Source organism: Poecilia reticulata, linkage group LG11, assembly GCF_000633615.1.
Source record: "Poecilia reticulata strain Guanapo linkage group LG11, Guppy_female_1.0+MT, whole genome shotgun sequence".
Lineage (NCBI taxonomy): Eukaryota > Metazoa > Chordata > Actinopteri > Cyprinodontiformes > Poeciliidae > Poecilia > Poecilia reticulata.
Genome location: NC_024341.1, coordinates 9008267 through 9025290, shown reverse-complemented (window position 1 = coordinate 9025290; position 17024 = coordinate 9008267). Strand labels below are relative to the sequence as shown.

Sequence of the window (17024 nt, the reverse complement as noted above, 5' to 3'; positions counted from 1 at the left end):
TATATATATATTTACATATATATATTGTTTTTACAGACGTTTATCTATGATGGTCACAAATTCAAATATGCCTATTTTAGTGCTTTGAAAACAAAAAAAGTAACAGCTTACAGGATTTACAGCTTAATACAGTGGAGGTTTCAAAGCAGCATGCTGACATTTTTGGCAAACCCCTCTGAGCTGTCTGACTAAGCAAGCCTTCACCGTGTGGCAGTCAGGATCGATCTAGCTGAAGAACACAGCAAAGCCACCTTCAACATTAAAGAACAAAGAGTGTTCTTGATTAGATTGCCGTTTTCGATTAGCTGCTGTTTTGTTCTGTGGAAGTTTCACTTGTTTTCTTCTTATTTGATGCCTTTACTAGTTTCTCTATGCATCTGTGTGTTTTGTAAGGTACCTCAGTTTTTTTTTTTTTTTTGTTTTGTTTTTTTCTTGCTTTAAGTTCTTGCTTACTTCTCGCTTTGCTGCAGGGGCTGTGTACTGTGACTGCTGCTTTCCTGCATTTCTTCTTCTTGGCGTCCTTCTGCTGGGTGCTGACTGAGGCATGGCAGTCCTACCTGGCTGTCATTGGCAAAACAAGGTCACGCATCATTCGCAAGCGTTTTCTGTGCCTCGGCTGGGGTAAGTATACACATGCTCGATCCATTTCACATATTCATATTCATATATTTGTCAGAACCTCGCTTAGGATTGCGTTTTGACTCCTGATGCCTGCTCGCCATAAAACAAACGTCTATGAAATATGCATGCAGTTGTTCATGTTGAAGATACAACAAGCATAGACGCGGGTTGTTCAATGAACTGCTGTGTTCATAGCAGCCCTTTTAAGTAGCTAGCTTTCAATCTGAAAGACCAAACCTATTTCTGAACATACTTGTATGTTGGTGTGACAGTACAGTTGTACTCAAATGGTTTTTGAGCTTGAATGATTTTGCAACCTTTCAGTTGTGGTTGGTGGTTGGGTGAATCCATTTAATCTCAAACAATTCTGATTGTGTAAATTCCAATAACTTTAGAAACACAACTGATCAAAAGCTTGTCTGTCTGACGGTTTGATAACACTGCCTCAGGTTGATGGATATGCAGCATTAGCGTTCAATCACATCTTGCATTTTAAGTCAAACATGTGAATCTTGGTTTCATCTGACCAAAGTCTTTTTCACTATGATGTGTTGGTTAATCGCAAATACATTAATATGGGGAAAATATGAGGACCTTCAAAGGACCATCCAGCCATCCAGTCATAACTATGATTAGAATTAGAATTGCTTTGAGATGATTAAAGCTCATCTGTTCATATTCTATGGGGATTTTTATTGTTTAACTACCAGGCTTAATTTTTCCTAAGATTTGGACATTGACATTCTTGAAGGGGCACAGATTTTTTTAGAGCTAGGCTGAAACAGCAACGAGAAGAACAGTTTTATTTTTTTCTCTTTGAGTTTCAGTAGTTGGGAGTTGCTGCTTGATAGAACCAATCTATTTCAGAAAGCTAAATAAGCGTCCATTATTCCAGAACATACTCGACGGTACTTTCACCACGGACTTCTGTAAATAACAAAACTTTCTCTTGTTACTTTTAGTGGACTTCTATCCTGCCTCTGAGTCCCACTGCAAATAATTACAGTTTTCTGAATTGGTTGCTGATTGAAGCAGTGTTATGTGAGGCGCATTAGTGATGGAGGGCAGGGAGACCGACTTGTTTCAGAATGGAAATGTAACCGCTTATTATCTTGCAGTGTTGAAATTGTTGCCCGTATAATGCTTAACAATCTTCATTCCCTGCATTCTCATTATGCACTATTCGTCGGCTCTATAAGCAATTATTTACTGCTTTATGTCCCAAAAGCCATATTTACACTTCCTAATGCGTTTTCCTTATTCACACACGCCAAGAAAGGACAGGCTGCTCACTGAGAGCGCACACAGCCGCTATTCATCCGTACGCCACCTTTTCCGTTCACCTTCCATGTTACTCCATTATGCCGTCTCCTCGGCGTTGTACAACCAGGTGCAACATGGACGGAGAATGTTCGGTGTATAATCAAAAGATATGATAACATCTGCACAACACGGGGAGATGCTTCAAGATAGGCCTGGAAATTACAACACTGCACCATCCACTACACACACCCACACGGACACAATCTGCTCATTTCACTCAGTATTGATCCCAGCAGTCTAATCTGCCAAGTCACTGATGCCCTTACCTGATAGAGGCAGAGAATGTATAGACTGCTCTACAGTCACAGATGGGGAGATACTGACACGGAGAGAGAGGGGAGAGGGCGTGTGCTGGTGGCTGCGGCACGTTCCTCCAACACACTCCCAGACGCACATGAAACGCATGAAACAGTTGGGTAGAACGGAGAGGATCAAACGTTTTATCCTCCTTCCGTCCGTTTTGCAATTTTCCCAGCAAATTATGCGATTGAAATCTGTTGCCAAGGAGAAAGGAGATTTTTAGGGTGTAACTGGATTTGGGTCGGAGCCAGATACGTATATGCATAGGTGTGTGTGTGTCTGTGTGTGTTTGTGTGTTCACCGCATTATGCAAGTAAACGCCAGATTGATGTTGTTGACTAACTGAGACTCGGTGCAGGCTGCTTGGTGGACAGGCTTGGCTCTCAACCATCTTATTTGTTAAAGTTAATGTGACTTTTTCTAATTGCTTTTCATTACCAGCCATAATCACAGCTTTGTTAATTACGAGAATATTTCAGAGCCAAACTCATTACGGGCGCCGCGATGTTCCTTCTTTTTGCACGCAGGCAATCGGCAGCAGTCACGCTTTCTTTTCATTTACAGAGAGACAGACAGATTGAGCTGCACAATATATGGAATGTTGTTTTTTTTTTGCCAAATATTTTGCAACTTTTCACCTATGCACACCACACAAAGTTTATTTAAAAGCACTTTTTTGAAAATACGTAAAGAATTTTCTTTTTCAAAGCGATGAAATGTTGAAAAGGTGCAAATGGCACCTGTGTAGACACACTGCCGTGACTATTAGTGTTTTTTAAGGGAGCGTATGCACAACACAAAATCAAATGGGTCTCAGTCACCCGTTCACGTGTTACGTGCTGTTGCAAAGCAAGCTTTGCATTTAGTTGGTAGAGTCAGAGTTGTTCTCACTGTCTCCTGTGCCAATGTGTCCTATCACCATCCAAGCTTCCTTTCATCCTTTCATCCTTTTGTCTCAGCCGTTTGATCTTTTTCTCCCTGCGTGTGTGTGTGTGTGCGTACATGTGTTTGTCTGCAGGTCTTCCAGCCCTTGTTGTTGCAGTGTCAGTGGGTTTCACCAGAGCAAGAGGTTATGGCACCGCCAGCTAGTAAGTATTCTGCCCAAGACTCCCTGCTTGCTCTTGCGCTCTAATCACCACTCAATTTGGATGCCTTCGCTTAATAGCAGCTTCTTCCTCTCACTAGCTCTCAAATGGGCCTGAGGTGTAGTGGCATTCACTGGTCTTACTGAAAGATTTCCATTGGTTTCTCTGTATATTTACAAGCAGAAGGTTCTTAAAGAATACCATGCAGAAGTGATTATCAGATCTGGATTGTTACCAATATTTGTTTTGTTTTTAATGATTTAATAAGATATTTATTTAATCAACTAAGATGCCAGTTTCCCCTAATTTCTCAGTGTGCTGTATATTGATACCTTTTTAAAAATATGGTAATATAAAGACTAAACTGAATGATATGTACAAGATTCTTATTTAATAAGCTCAGCATGATGCTCTCAATGCAATTAACAGGAGGTATCATCAAGGCACTTGATCGCTTTCGGAAATCACAGTTCAAGCTTTAAGTATCTCTCTTTGGCTTGCGGTATTTATGACTACATTATCAGGTTTTACGAGAGAAAGCATCCCCGGGTGTTTTTGGAAGACTCCAAGCCCTCTCACATAGACTGGAATTGCACTTAAAATGTAGTTTATGCATTAAAAGGGGCCAAAATGTGTGTGTTTATTATAGTTTGGATGCAATATAAAAATGTAAGTGTGTGCAAATTATCCACCTCATCTCTCCACCACCTGCACTGCTACTTTTTAAAGGGACTGTTACATTTTTTTATTTTTTTATTCTTTTAAAGTGGAGCTCTGCTTTGCAGTTAGTAATGATCCTGCCTGGAGTAGGCAGGCGCCTTTAGTTTTCAAACTTAACTTGCTAAATAGTTTATGACAGAAATATTTTCAAACAGCTGATTTCTTTCTCGTTTTTTTTTTTTTTTTAGCAAGGGAATAGTGTAAAGTAGTGGCATTTTAATAGGTAGCTGAGAAGTTGTACACAACACAAGGTAGCGATGGGGAAGTGCTCCATATAGTCAGTGACTCCAGTCCTTTTTATGGCATTTTATTAAAAGACCTTTCAACCACAGAAAAATCCCATAGACAGTTTTACTGGGTGGAAAGCAACTTTTTTTAAAAAACTTTAATAAATAATAATGGTAAATAAATAATGGCAGTGCACCACTCTCTCTCATAAGGGTTTATTTTTGAAAAGAATTACAGAAGTCACAGTGGCTCATTTACACAAGATTGTTTTTTATCAATCTTTAAGATGATGTCACGTTTTATTGTTAAATGTTTAAGTAACAGCAGTGGTTATGTATAACCCAGATCATGCTGGTTCATGTTTCAGAACAACAACAACCCCCTCCAGGCAATGCAATGATCTGATAAAAAAGCAAAAACAGATTTTATAGTCATAGGCTCTTAAGATGAATTTTGAATGATTGCATGCATAAATGTAGTAGCCTCTCTTTCTTCATAAGTATTTAACTTTTTTATTTATTTATTTTATTGATTCTTAGTCAACAGAAAGCAAATTTTTAGCAGGTAATCCTGAAGAGCACTGTGAATTCAAAACCTCGTGGGATTAATCATGTCGTTTCTTTCTTTCAACTAAATCTTTGCCTTTTGGATAAGAGGATTTATCAGATACCTGGAAGTAAGAGACTCCTGTTTAGATTTTTCAAAGCCCTCATTGCAATCTCTATGTCCAGCCAGACATGAAAATACATGTCATATAGCCATATCTGGCTATATCTGTCTTCGTTGGTCCTGCTCCTGTCATTGTACTCATATTGGTTACCATGGAGACTAAGCACAGACTGGCAGGGAGTCATTTCTAGCTAAGGAGTCACCCAAATTTATTGTACAAATTTGTCTGTTGCTGGGCATCAAGAGATCTACATTAAAAAGAAAACGACATCAAGTAAAAAAAAAAAAAAAAAAAGCAATTTCATTTAGCTATAAATAATTAAAAAGGCCAATAAATTCTCCTTTACTTGGACACCTTCACCAAATAAATTTGAGTTAAGTTTATTTTTTTATCTAAAGTTTCATCAGCTCTCAGACTGAAGTGAAATGTGAGCCCTCAATCTGTTCTGTGCTTCTGCTTTCTTCCAGTTGCTGGTTGTCTTTGGAGGGCGGCCTGCTTTATGCCTTCGTTGGTCCTGCTGCTGTCATTGTACTGGTGAGTCTGCCCACTATTGCATGGTTTGGCCAACCTGGCGCCCTAGATGGTGGTCCTTGATTGTTATGCTCCCTCCAAACATTATCTGAATATGACCTTAAAAGTTTGTGGACAATGTTCCGTTGGCTACTTGAGATAATATTTCCTCCATATATCAAATATATCAATTATATGTTATATTTGAGTTGGATGTGTAACTAATATTTGAATAATTCACGCTGTTTGTGAATATCCAAAATGTTTTGTGGACTTGGCCATATTTGGCTGCTTTGTTGTCAGGAAATGAATTTTTTGGTAAAGATATGTGTTTTTAGCAGAAACGGAAAGGGTCACTATGACCTCACTAGTCAAAATGATGATTAGAAAATTTGGTTAATGTTTGTGACTGTGGCCAGTTGGCCCAAATTTTAGCAGAGGGATTCTGAGTCCTCTGTGACGATTTCATTTTTATATTTCTGCCACTCACAAACTCTCAACAAAATGGTGCTCAATCTGCGGCTTTAATCCTAAAATGGTAGTCAAGACTTTGAAAAGAAAAGATGTAACTTACATCTACAGAATTCACACGCATCAAATGGATTTTTTTTTCTTTTGCCTAAATGTAGTTACATGCCAACATACGTATTGTTATACATCTTTCCTAATCTGTGTCATTGTACTCTAAATAAAGTAGACATTGTAGAAATATTTCAAACTAATTTACTAATATTTATTTTCACTTATAATTAGTAACAAATTGTAATAATATAACAATTATAGCATCTTGCGTCTTGGCCTCAACACAGTTCTGCCGTAGCTAATAAAAATGTCAGAGAGATGTCACACCTCAGCACATCCTGTTTCCTGCCTGTTCCTCCTCGGTGTTGGGAAAGCTGCAGCTGAGGACTTGGAGAGCCTTTGCATGATGACAATATCAATATGATACATCCATATCTCCGCTCCTCATCCTCTTCCACAGTAGACTGTGCAGAGCAAGCTCGGGGCTAAGTCAACCAAATAATGAGAAACATTGTTTTTGGTCAATTTGACATTTTTATTCTTTCACTGTTTGCTGTTACAGAGGATAATAAAAAGAGGGTGGTTAGGGGCTGCCTCTTTATAATAATATTGATTTTATTTTATTTATGGCCCTTTTTTTATTATTCTTTTGAAGGCTTGCACCAGTACCCTCTTCAACAAGTGTTGCCCCTTTTGACAGCCTACCGTATATGGTCAATGCTAATAGCTGGATGCTTATGATTTATTATTTGAGCATGTCATAATAATGCAACAATTTAAGACCATGGGGGGAAGCAACAAAATGCAGCATGTTAACATTTTGAATGCATATTTTAAAATTAGACCACTTTTATATCTGACACAATCAAAATCACTCGGATCCAAATGCACCTGCAAAACAAAACACATAAATTACAATTGTCTTACATTGTCTTCTTCAGTGAACACACCCACTGCACACAAAGTTCCCTAAATGACTTTGTTAAACATGTTTAATATGCTGCCTGAAGTTAGTAGCGTTTACCACAGTTCCAACAAAATAGTTTCACAACCTCATAGTTCGGATGTGCATCATCATTAAATGTACTCAACATAAGGTTCATATTGATTTTGACAGGAATCTTATCTCTTATATATTTGTTTAAATATATGCTTCTTGCCAGACAGTGCAGTAAGGAGCATACGTAAAATAAAGTTTGGCAATACTGACTTTAAATGCTAAATAAAAGAAGAAGAAAGAAAAAAGAAAATCTAACTTCTGATTTGGCCCATCCCTCAAAAGCTGATGGCATTAACGAGTATGCATGCTGAGCTCAGTTGCTCTTCGGCTGTCACTTTAGAAGCACACATGTCAAAATGATGAGCAGAGACCCTTGAACCCCGAGTTTAAAATGTCAACCCAGAAAAAAAGAAAATACAGTGTAAGCAGACAAAAGCTTTTGGCTACATATTAGATTTCTACACTGAATTATAGCCCTATTCTTGCCCTTAAACTCTCCCGGTAATGCGTGCTTTCAGAGCATGAGTCACCGAACCAAATGTATCTATAGGGCTGAAGCCTGTCCTTGACCATAAATTTAGAAGGAACATGGTGGGGCACAAATATAGCTCCGTGTGTGTTGTTTTTACCAAGTTCAGTAGCTGGACATTTTTTTTCATGCACAGCTACCTAAACTCGGCTCTACAGTAAAATGTAGTGCCATAATTGCATCTCAGTGGGGTCTTAATTGTCTGTTTTTCTACGGAGCTGTGATAATTCGTGCTTAGTGAATCTCAGGGTGGAGATTTCTACCATTAGGTTTAATAAGTCTGGATAGAGTGTGCTACATCTTAGGTTGCTAATTGTTGCCACTGTTGTTGATGCTGTTGGGTGGCATCGAATCTGTCACTCCTGCTGTCGAGCACATGTCAGGAAATAAACTATGGATCGGACAGATTCACAGATGTGCAGATGGGATATGGATGCTTGTATTGGAATTTCTGACAAGAGAGCTTGGCAGGGCTTTTTCGAGGAGATAATGGATTTCATGACTGTTAATATTCATTGCTTGGCTACTATTATGTTCAATTTCACTATTTCACTTGTCACTTGTCCTTAACTTCCCACATTCCATTTCTTCCTTCTTTTCTCCTTACCTCCCTTCCTTCTCTTGTTCATCTATCAGTCCTTTCAGGATGTTGCAATGTTTTCTTGTGAATTTTGTAGCTTACAAATACTGATCTTGCTGCACTTATTTCAAAACGTTGTGGTCAAAGTTACTCATTTATTTAAGCTTTATTTATGCAATAATGTGGTCTTGAAATTTCTGTACCTTCTTGAAATAGGTTCCCATCAAAGTTTTTGTACCTCATGAATTATGTATGTTAAGAGTTATTTTATTTGGGGAAGGAGAAGGTGTGTGAACTTTAGGGCCACCCATTTATCGCGACCCAGATGGAAGAAGAAAATGTATTTTGCGGTTTGTTCATAAAGGTACACTTGCGCTTTGTAAATATCAGTTGCAATACTGGAGCACAACCTGCTGTGTGCCGTCTGTCTTCCACTTCGCCACCGTTTGCTCCAACCCACCCACCAGGGAGCAGTTCAGGGAGGATGTCAAATATAAAGACTCACTCAGTGCATCACGCCAGGCAATTTAAAACCAGGACCCTTTATTCCATCAATAAAATTCCTCCCGGATGCCCTGGAAAACACCTTAAAAGTAGACGCATAAGAGGACGTTAGTAAGATTTGTGGAAAAGTTGCAATGACTGGTGAAAACTGCAAATCTGCGCAGAAATTGTGGATAAGTGAATTTGCGCTAATAGTTGCGATACTCATCTTCCCTTCCTTCCTTTTTCCCTCCCTTTCTTCTTTCTTCCTGGGAGGCAGTCCTGTATTCAGTTTGAACAGAACAACTTTTAGAGATGACAGGTTTTGGTCACTTAAGTGACAACAACCTAAACATAGAACTAAATTGAGAATAAGACCAGTGATTCACATGATTTTAATGGCCCTATTAGGGGTGTTGTTCTTAATACTTTAAGTCAAGTTCTTTTTTATAGCACATTTCAGCAACAAGGCAGTTCAAACTGTTTTATATCTAAGCCTGATACTCCCAACATATTCAAAACTAAAGAAACCTTTCAGATGAGACTTGAAAGGTCCTCAAGAAGGAAGAAATGAAAAATGGCTGCTTCCTGTTTGAGGCCCTTACAATGCAGTTTAAGGTTTGATTTTTCACTTCTTGGCCCATTGTTTTCAGCTTTCCTCCTCCACTGCTGCCCCACAATGTCGAAGCATGCTCCAAATCGCAGCTGCGACATGGCGCCCAGCCCCCTGGTATTGTCGCCGGTGCCTCCGCTCTAACAAACAGCTGTAATGAGAGTGGGGCTTCAGGCACAGAAACACAGAGACCTTCCCGCCGGACTCTTCTCTAATTAATGAACCTGGCCTTGAGCAAATAGCAGAACAGGATGATGCTGACTCACAGAGCTGGTGCCAGACATGACCGACATGACAATATTCTCTCCTTCAAACTGGTGCTCCAGGAGCTCATTGTCATCCGCGGCACGATGAATGTAGAGGAGATCATGGAGAGGAGAATTTTTCAGCAGACAGATAAATCCCCTGAAATATGTCACAAAGTGAGAGAAACGGTTAGAATGTACTCTACCTAAAAACAAATAAAAAATAAGAAGTACTGACAAACCTTAAAATTCTCAACATTTTATAACATTACAACTAAAAACTTCAATCTACTTAATTGGGATTTTATGTGATACACTAAAGGAAGGAAATGAGTTTAGAGTTTGCAACATTTTTTTTTTCCTTAAAAAATCTTTGGTATACAATAAGGGTCTTGGGTGAGCTAGCCCCCTTCAAAGAGCAAATAGATAAGGTAGTGCTTAAGCTATGCATAGCCCCCCAGGGTATGGTGCTTAAGTTGCCATGACATTTGCTATGGTAAAACCATGAACTACCTACTGCTTTCACCACAGTTCATTTAGCCTGCCGTCAAAAACTCACAAGGCTTGGCAGACAACATAGTGGCAGGGAAGCATCTTCAGATCCAGTCCATAAAAAAATAAAATTTTAAAAATCTTGGTCATACTTCCTTTGTCTCCTTAAGTTGCTTGCGTGCTTTTACAGATTCACATAAAGTTGGCATGAGGCGAGCATACTTATGACATACATTGGTGATTGGTCATTATCCAAAAAAATAAGCCCCCATAGATGCTGATACAGCTGAACGTATTCTGCAAGAACAACTTCCAAATCATCCAGTTTGAGTGAAATGTGGCACGAGTAATACTCAGCAAGCTACAAAAATTTGCAGGTGCACGATTAGGCGACATGACAACACCAGCACAGGGGTACAAATGATGCTGTTGTCCCACTCGCAACCAGTCCAAAGCGCCGACTATAAGCCTAAGTTTACTCACCGTAACTTTAAGTACTAAAAATCCATCTATAGGCTTGGTGAAGGTGGTTAAATGGTAAGTTACTTTTTCTGGCTTATTTTTTTTTCCCTCAAACAGCAAATCCCCTCATGAACTCTGACGCCCCCTAGGGGAGGCATGACCCACACTTTGAAAAGCCCTGGTGTATGGCATACTTACTCAGCCTATTTTACTCTTGAGACTTTAACTGTTCATTTAGTGGTGCTCTCCACAAATCTACCCTTGGCGGAAGATTGGCCAGAAGAAAGCCATAGAAGAAAGCCATTGTTAAAGAAAATCAGTTAGAGGCCCAGTTTCCCAGAATCCATGCATAGGATGAAGAGAACATGTGGAAGTGCTAATACAAGCACTTTCTTCCACATTAGACAAAAAATGAAAATTTCTGGCATACGTGCAAAAAAAAAAAAAAAACCCAAACAAAACAAATTACTCCAAAGCACTTGGAAATGCAACAGATTTGCCTCACAGCAGATCCACTCCAAATAGAATTAGACAACGTAATGGGATTTCATTTGATAGAATGCCCCACAAAGTCCAGATGTATATAAATAAGTGCAAAAGCACACATTACACTTAGATATTTATTTACTAAAAAAATAAACCATGCATCATTTTCTTTTCATGTGAAGTGTGAGCTACTTTCAGTTGGTCTATCACATGAAATCCCATTAAAATGCATTGAAGTTCATAGTTGTGACATGCTATACTTCTGCAAAATGCTGTATCTGCTGAGCTCTGAAGATTTCTGTAGTATCATGGAAACGATTTCTCTCATTTGGCCAGGACCTGCCTTCGTGGGCAATTGAAAGGAAGAAAGGAAGGCAAGGATAACATGCACATGCACAAGTGTACGGAAATTGCTTCCCACTGATGCTGACAGGGAGCACGAGCAGATGATTGCTCAGAAACTCTATTTTGAACACCAGGCTTGTAAGAAACATGTCACCAGGAAAGAAAATGTTCCAGATGTGGAGGATTTCAGAGTGAAAGAGCTCTGCAAGCACGTGCTCAGCTGTGTGTATGTGTGAGTGTGTTTAATTTGAAGTCTGTGCAACAGGATCAGTGTAGCCAGATGTTAAATATGCTTAAAAATAAACTGCTTGTTAGTTTTCGAAGCAAGCAAACCAATCAGTGTCCTGTTTTCACATTCAAATTTCTCTGTTCTCATGCTCACCTGAAATGTTTTCTGAAAAAAAATATCTTTTTCTTCTGAGTTAAAAAAGTTGTCTGTCTTCCTTTTTGTGGGGGATTTTTTTTAAATATCTTTGTTTCACCATTGAAGCCTTTTTTGGCTCGTTTTGTTGCTGGAAAAAAAAACATATCAAAAGGGGAAACAAAAGAAAGGTTTGAATTGTTCTTATTTTTGCTTTTCATCTATTAAAATGTTAACCATAAATTGACGTTTTTTTTATTTTTAATAATTGTTTTATTCATTCATAAGGTTTAGGAAATGTCTAATTCAGTCATTCATTAATTAAGTCATTAATTTATTTCATTGTTTTTTTTTGTTTTTATTTATTTAATTAAAAATGTTTTTGTGTTGTTCAACAATTTGCTTACATATTTTCACAAGATCCTACATGTCAATTGGTGTGATTGCTTTGAAAGCACCCGTCAGCAAACGTGGAAAACATAAGACAAGCGTTTAAAGGCGTTTAGAAAATCAAACTGTATTCGGCAAGAGGCATTCTTTAATTTGCTTTATTGCATTCAAGAACAGCTTACCCTCAGAGTGGCTGACCCATACAGTGACGTGTTGAACAAGAATGAAGGAAGACCAGCTTTAGCTTATGTGCCTGTTATGACAATGTCTTCTCTTTACATCTAACAGGTAAACATGCTCATTGGGATTGTGGTGTTCAACAAGCTCATGTCTCGAGACGGCATCTCAGACAAGTCTAAAAAGCAGCGAGCAGGGTAAGTTTAACTTAAAAAAACATACACAGCCCCCAACCCCCACACCTACACACATCTTCTACTGTCTGTTCAAGTCATTTTTTATTATTTTTTTTTCCCCCCTGTAAAACCGAAATCATATTTGCCATATTAGGCTTATTTCTCCTTCTGTCAGACAACATTTTCCTGGCAAATAACTCAAAATGCTTCCGAGGGTCTCTTCACATTCGCACCTACTCGTACACCTGTGCATCCGCTAACAAAAAATCTGAAAATATGATCTAATTTGGCAAGGAGATGGCGAGACATCTGTTATGTGCTGTTGCTCTCCGAGATGCATCTCAGCGTCACCTCCACAAATGGTAACCACCTAGTTCTCTCAGCGGGGTGACACAGATGAGCATGGGAGATGTGAAAATCAGTGGCAGTTGGAAATGTAATGTGAAAAGAGAGAGTAATTCAAAAAGAGAGACCTAAAAAGCATGAAAACAAATCATATATCTTCACACATGGCGTGCATGCAGATTTGTCAAAGTAAGGCATTGAAATCTATCAACTCCGTACGGAGACGTTTGCCATCTTTTCCAAACCTGAGTGGAAACCTCGTTGGTTCTCGCGTGTAGAAACCCACGCGTTTTAATTTTCATACCTATTGATTCCATCGACTTCTTGTTCTCTGCCTCATTGCATTTTCCTCAATGTACATTGATTGCACAAGTATAAATTGATAGTTTGTTTATAACTGTATAGGCTTGCTCTCTAGGGGGTTGATTAGCTTTTGCTACCCAGGGATGTGGCTGAGATTAAACCTATTTGATGTATAAACACTTAAAACGCACATATACCGTTTAAGTCATCCCTGATCCTGGAAAGATTATTATGAGCATGTTTCCTGTCACTTTAACTCAAGTACATTGCCTTGCAAAAGTTTTCATAGGGTTTGAACTTTTCCACATTTTGTCATGTACAACCACAGATTCAATATATTTGAATTTTATTAGCATTTTATGAGATAAATTAACACAGACCAGAGCATAGATCTACGAGGTAAAGTGAAGGATTCATTCTTAACTTACCAAGCCATTGCAACTCTGGAAACTTTGGAAGAGCTGCAGACTTTGAGAGCACCTTTCATAAGCTGAATGTAGTGCCTTGACTACAATTGGATGAATAATATTAGATCAAAACATAATACTGTGTCAAACTGTAAAAGTCCAGATCTATTTCCAACTGAGAGCTTGTGGAAAGCTGTAAAAAAAATTTACATGAGCTCCCATATACATGTTTCATTATCATTTTGACTGATGGGATCAAAAAAATCATCATAATTAGTTTTTGTCCTTCAACTTCTAAAATGATAATCATGACAAACCAAACAGAATTAAATTTTTGTTCTGTTTAATTAATATTTTTAAAAAAGCTGAGCAGAGAACTTATTCTTACAACTTTGGTCCAGATGGAGCTGAATTGCTTGTGCAAATCAATCAATCAATACAAATTGCTCCAGGTCTTGATGTTGGTCTGGAGGTTAAACCAGCACTCTGCTGCCACACTGGAGACTTGAATTAGTAGCACCACTTCAGCAACTGGTTGTGACTCATTGGGTGGAGTAGTTGTCTTGCAATCAGAAAATTCTAGGTCTGAGTCGAGCTTCCTCCTGTTACATGTTGATGTGCACCTGTGTATGTTTGAGAGTGTTAATGTGGTTCTGGTGTAAAGTGCTTTGAGAGGTCAGTTTGAGTTGAAAAGGGATAAATAAGTTCAGTCCATTTACCATCTGTGAAAAGGACAGATAACTTTCAGGTTTTAGTCAAAGAAAATTAGGGCGAGAGCAGGTTGTTCTCAACCCAAAAAAAAAAAAAAACAGAACTTGGACTGTTTTGCATAAAAAACAGTCAAACACTTCTTCTGATGAGCTGAGCATATATAATTTTTGCTCAGCTCATGAATTTTTTAATTGGCTATAGTGTTGCAAACATTGTCATTTTAAGCATGTCTTTCCCTTCATTACACACTACAGTTATATACTACATTGCATTGGTTTATCATAAAGCCACAATAAAATACAATGACGTTTGTGGTTGTCACATGACAAAATCTGAAAAAGGGTTGCAAAGACTTTTCCATGCTATCCAGAGCATGGTGTTACCTAAATTTAGTATTTTTCGGACTTTAGGTTACATCATAAAGACGGGGAAAAAAACCTCGACAAGTCACACTAGACTATAACTCGCAATAATTTAGAAATCGTCCAGCATGTAGGGTAACCTCGTCTGTGTCGGTGATGTGATCCGTTGACGCATTGTGTAGTTAGCTGCTTTTCAGCAAACTCACAGAAAACTATCGAGCTCAACTTAGAAGTCGGCTGCCATTTTCTGATCTTTAAATGAACATGTTAGGAACACATCTTCCCTCCACCGGCGAACATCATAACTGAGCCATAACAGATGCAGAAAATCCCGGGCGATAAAGAAGCAGTTGCCTTGCATGAAGCGGCAACACCAAGAAGGCCCACCTGCAAAGTCACTTATATTTATTTGCTTGGCAACTACCGGGGTGTGAAGACGTAACTGTGCCACTTTTAGCATGCAATTAGCTTTCTTCGCAGCTGCAGACAGTAACTCCTTGGTTCATGTTAGTCTGCATCAATTAACATTTAACACATCAGTTAAATGCATCATGAGGAGGAAAAGAAATTGCACCTGACTACCAAAGTATGAAAAAAGTGTCATAGCCTGTAAAAATGTGTACTCGCGTGCAGAGTTATAACAGAGAGGTTGGTGGTGTTGCTCGCAGGACAAACTGTGGGCAAAATGCATTTCTTCTTGAAGCCACGGGGTTGCAGTTGTTGGTACCAGGGTAATGATCTGTGATACGATGCTAATGTAGCATAACTCCAACACAGTCACTCTCCTCATGTATTAAATCATATGTTCATGCACAGCACAAACCAACGTGCAAACATGCTTCCTCTCCATCTGATTAGCTAACTGTAAGTAAACAACCAGAGCAGTCAACTTCCTCCTTGTCACTCTAGTAAAGTCTCAGTACATTCACCAATAAGTGAATGTACAGATCCGTATGTAACGTATAAAAATGAACCAAAGAACTGGTGTACTTCCTGTCACTCTCACTGTAATGTGTTAATCCACGACTGGTTGCAGTGTGCGTCTCTCACGTTCTCTCTACTTGCTTTGAATCAATCTTTGTATCCTGACTGTATTTCATTGCTGCTGCGTTTTTTAAGATCTGGTTTTAATTTACCTTTCTTTCTTTTTTTCTTTTCTCCTTCCCCCTTTTCCTACCATTTTTTTTCCTTTCCCCCATTCACTGTTTGTCCACGTTGCCTCCCCCCCTTTGTTTCCCTTCACCTTATTTATTCAAATTCTCCATCACATTCACCTGTTGTCTTCACTGGTGCGTGTGTTTGCACACATCCTCCTCCCAACTTTCCCCTCACCTCCCTCACTCCCTCACATGGGATGCGTGTTCGTGAACTAAAGTGTCCCGGCGGAGGCGCGGAGCCGACTGCTCCTGAAATGCTCCAAGTGTGGCGTGATCTCAAGTACCGCTATGTCCAGCTCGACGGCCAGCAGCGCCATGTTAGTTAGTTCATCTTCATCTGTCTCTTTCTATACTTCCCTTCTCTTGCTTTTTTCCCCCTCTTAATTCACATTATCTTCTCTTCATTTATCCCCCCTCCCCCACCGCCACTGCCACCCCTCCACCGTTTAATCTCTGGCTGTCGGTAATGATGCAGAACAGTGTTCAGACTTGTCTGGGAAGCAAAAACAGTTTAATGAAAGGGAAAACACCTGCACCGCAAGTCAACCTTGTTTAATGAGAGTGCGTTTTGATGCAAAGTGAGCTCTCCTGTGGGTGCACAGAGAAATATGACCTGTGTCCAACAGTATTTATGAATCCTTGCTAGAGTTACTTTAGACATATTTGCAGAGCAGCATGGGAGAAGCTTAAAGACAGACACGACTTTCCTAATTGCGCAAACTGCACTGTTTAGATGACTCCTCCATTATCCTTTACTCTTTAACATCAATTCACTTTGACTTGTTTGGTAATTAAATACAGACATGACCAATTTTGCTGGTTCTCGACCACAAGAAAACAGACAAAAAAAATCAAACAAACAAGAAAAACCACCAAAACCTTTACTGAAAAATGTGAAACTGACAACTGTTTATTGCTATTCCTTACTTTTTATACCGAAAACAAGTCATATTTTGATTGCGATTGTTTATTTGGATATTTTTTATTCTTAAAAATGGTGGACTAATTCATAATACTTTGTGTCTGCACCTTTTCTACCAGTAAATACCTTTGATTCCTGTGCTTTTCAGTGAGACTTCTGTCTTTGCCAATTGGTATAGTTTATTCCACTCTACCTGAAGAGAAATGCTCCAATTGTCTTTTTTTTAAAAATACAACTGGTGTTCAATACAATTGAAAGAATATACAATTATGACTTGGTCTTGAGCCCATATTATAATTGTATATTTCAGTAGAGCATCACTGATTACAATTCTGTGGCCTGTTTCCAAGTTTTGACCTGCCAGTACTGACTAATTAATTATTTTAGAAGTAAAAGTAACATTATTCCACTATGTATGAGAGAACACTTTATGTAAAGTAGCGTTTCAAGACAAAACCAAATTGATTACAAAGTTCAGGTTTTAAACTCTGTTTATACC

The 17024-nt window shown here is 38.8% G+C and overlaps 1 protein-coding gene across 16 annotated transcripts in view; it reads left to right on the top strand.

Moving 5' to 3' along the window:
* The window catches only part of adgrb2 (adhesion G protein-coupled receptor B2), a 280838-nt gene that overhangs the window by 217590 nt on the left and 46224 nt on the right, over positions 1-17024 (top strand). For 15 of the 16 annotated variants that reach the window (XM_008421604.2, XM_017307461.1, XM_017307460.1 and 12 more), the window contains 5 exons: positions 471-621; positions 3263-3332; positions 5415-5481; positions 12254-12339; positions 15822-15920. In XM_008421604.2, the coding sequence (XP_008419826.1) occupies positions 471-621; positions 3263-3332; positions 5415-5481; positions 12254-12339; positions 15822-15920 (473 nt within the window). The remainder of the gene's footprint in view (positions 1-470; positions 622-3262; positions 3333-5414; positions 5482-12253; positions 12340-15821; positions 15921-17024) is intronic. The other variant, XM_017307463.1, reaches the window with a different exon arrangement.